Source organism: Bactrocera neohumeralis, chromosome 2, assembly GCF_024586455.1.
Source record: "Bactrocera neohumeralis isolate Rockhampton chromosome 2, APGP_CSIRO_Bneo_wtdbg2-racon-allhic-juicebox.fasta_v2, whole genome shotgun sequence".
In the NCBI taxonomy this organism is placed as follows: domain Eukaryota; kingdom Metazoa; phylum Arthropoda; class Insecta; order Diptera; family Tephritidae; genus Bactrocera; species Bactrocera neohumeralis.
Window position 1 is genome coordinate 63123461 of NC_065919.1, and position 3288 is coordinate 63126748.

At 39.0% G+C, this 3288-nt stretch overlaps 1 protein-coding gene across 1 annotated transcript; it reads left to right on the forward strand.

Moving 5' to 3' along the window:
* Positions 1-2535: 2535 nt before the first annotated feature.
* LOC126768095 (titin) lies at positions 2536-3063 on the forward strand. Its single transcript, XM_050485988.1, has 2 exons — positions 2536-2547; positions 2611-3063. The coding sequence occupies exons 1-2, from the start codon at positions 2536-2538 to the stop codon at positions 3061-3063; spliced, it is 465 nt and encodes a 154-aa protein (XP_050341945.1).
* Positions 3064-3288: the final 225 nt, after the last annotated feature.

Here is a 3288-nt window from a genome sequence, read left to right on the forward strand (position 1 = left end):
CGCGCCAGGTGGTGGCGTAGCCATAAGTGCGGCGTGTGTGCGTGGTGGCAGAGCGAGTAGCGAGAGGAGTTTATAGCCATGGATTATGACTCTAAGCTCTTTTGTTGCAAGTAATTCGGCGCTTAAGCGTTCGGTAAGAAAACAAGTGCACAACCTTAACCTAAAAGTGATGTATGTCTGTGCGTTTTTCAGGAAAGTAGACCGGCAATTTATTTGGTTACGAGCGAATAGAGTTGCCAGGTGAATTTTAAATGCATTGACTATCGCTTTCTGTAGGTCAATAGTGAATAAATTTAACATGAATTGGCATACAATTTATTACTGATACTTTCGTTGAAAATTTTAAAAATATTTTTCGAATAATGGAAATAGAACAGTAGAAGATTAAAGCCGGGTTAGAGCTGCACTGTCATTATTCGGTTTAAAAATTAGACGGCAGAATCTAGAACGTGGTACAACCGGGCTCACAACTTTGCAAGTTCCTTCTGGTCCAGAAATTTTAAGATACCCTTAACCTACTTACTCCATAGGGTTTATCTGGTTCTCTTCATTTATAGAAATTCTAGTTGGGCGTGACACTAAAATTTTTGAGAAACCAAAAATGTCGCAGTTGAAGTCGAGTTAGATTCATTTCGGCAATTTCGTTTGTATTGTCCAGTTTTCATCAGGCTGCAAATGACCCTTGTTGGAGCTCATACATCCAGGCTTTCATACGAACTAACTCCAATTGAAAGTAGTTCACCCAGCGGATTTGAGATAGATTCAAGCCATTTGGAAATTTTAGTGTTTTGTTCCATCGTATGAGCTTTTAGGTATCATAACAAATTACAAGCTCGCAAATGTTCCAGGATTCAACTGAACAATCAAAATTAATACCTGTAATGAAAAACTTTTTTTATCCCCCTTCAATTGCATTCCTGAACACTGGACCAATGCGTTGCAGAGACCACTCTTGTCAGCTGTATCTCCAATCATGTAGGGTGGAGAAAACGCTGGCGAAGAGGTGAATTGCAATTGGAGTTAAATCACCACCCATTGCAGACGAGAGCTCTAGTTGCCGCGAGAAACGAGAGTGCCCCTTGCGCAATTCGTTCTAGATACTATAGCAGGTTAAACTCCTACTTGTCTAGAATAGACCCTGACATATCTAATATATGTCCAGTGTGCAATGAGTCCCCACATGACTCTTTGCATGCCCTGCAAACCCTACTCATCTGACGCTCTTCTCTCTTTGGGCGTCGAATGCGTCGAAGCTAGGAGGAGGTAACCAGCTCTTAAGTTCAGAGTTAAGATACCAGATTACTGTAGTGCTAGCGTAGAGCAAACTATCTTCATTTGATGGAGCATGAAGCTACTTCATTATCAGACCTGAAGGAATTGCTGGAAACTGGAAAGGCTATGAGCTGGGAAGAGAGTGTACCCTTCCCCCGATTACATCGGAATTTAAACAAGTTGGATCTCCGCTGCCTCTACTAAACTGCGATATCCTTCTGGCCTAGAGTAGAACGTAGAAGATCTATGGAACTACTTGCTCTTAGCAAAGTTCATCTTGCCGCCATCATGGGAGTTCTTAATATACATTCTAACAAGTAGTATAGTATACAAATATTCATGGTGGAAGGCTAAAAAAAAACCAGTCAGACACATATTGTTAACGTCCAATGGAAGAAGATGAGTTGGAAATATCCAGGCAATTTGTTTCCCGTAGTCAAGTTTCTGAAAGATTGAGGTCATATCTTCGGCTAATCAGGAGATATAACTCCAACATATTTGTGATCAGCTCAAAGCGCTTCGTCGATGCATGTATGTATGTACTTATGATAAATTCTATAAGACGTTTAGATACCACAACAGACCGACATTATAAGCTGTCTAAGGGAGATTCCTGTTAGAATCGATCTTTTAACCTTACCCTAATATAACCTTTCTGTTTTGCATTGTTCTGGTGCACCTGAACTTTCTTCATTTTCGTATTATCTAATTTGCATATGTGAAAAAAAAATTGTTCCTCATATTTAGCAACCCTATTTAGCTGGTTTCTTTACAATCACCGTGATTACAATAACTTTCGAACGACTTGCACTTGTTACGCGATCACTATTAAGTAATTTTTCATTTCCAGCATCTTTCTTTTCCGCAATTCGAATAGCACTGCTTACAAAGTGCTTATGCCGTTTGTGCAACGCTTTTATTGTTGCACGAAAGCCCTCTTTCAGGCTGAAACCAAACACGAGTACAAACATTTGAAAATTTCGTAATGCGATACGAACAAATCGACACTTATACTTGCAACGCTCATTCATTCATTCAACAAAGTAACTTTTTGAAATTCAAGAGCAACACTGAGAGCCGAACTTTCATTCATTCGAACAATTAGTATTTTCTTTTTGAAAAGTTCAAAAATGAGTAATCATATGGAGTTAGATGAATGTATAAAAGCCTTGGCTATGAACACGACTTGCTACAGTATCGCAAGCAAAGTGCATCCAAGGTGACGCAGTTAGTTGTACGATAAGCTCAGTAAGGTTTAAAGTTATGGAAAATATTGTGAGTAGTGGTGAAACTTCCAAAGGAGTTCATAAATGTAATTTTTAAAATTCTTCATTCTAGTTTTCGCTGTTCACCTTTTTGGTGGTGTGTACGAGTCTAGGTTATGCCTCACATCATGGCTTTGATGAAACATCATATGGCGGTCATCATCCAATTGAAACTCATTCAGAGGTCTCTAAGCATGTACCGGTTAAAGTAATCGAGAAAGTGCCGCTCTCCATCCCACATCCGGTGCCTGTAAAGGTGCCCAATCTTATACGCATAGAAATACCCGAACCATATGCAGTGCATGTGCCCGTGGAACAGGAAATTCAAGTGCCCACATATAATATCGTGCCGGAGATTACCGAAAAACGTATACCCTATACTGTTGAGAAACCATATCCGGTAGAGGTGGAGCGCCCATATCCTGTAGAAGTGGTGAAACAGATAAAAATTCCCGTTCCAAAACCATACCCCGTGCCAGTAACTATTTACAAACATGTTGTGCAGAAGGATCATGGTTGGGATTAATCTAATATAATAGATGATCTACAATAATAGAAGACTGTGGGTGCCTATGGAGAAATTCTGTAGATATCTCAATGCTATTATATATGTATGTATTTATATTCAAGTATTCTATGCAATAAAAGTGGAAGATGGATTAATTTGTATACTTTGTATATTATAAAACTTTAAGTTTTTTTTTTGAACGTGAAAAATAAGGATCCAATTACCAATGGAAACAGAAGAACG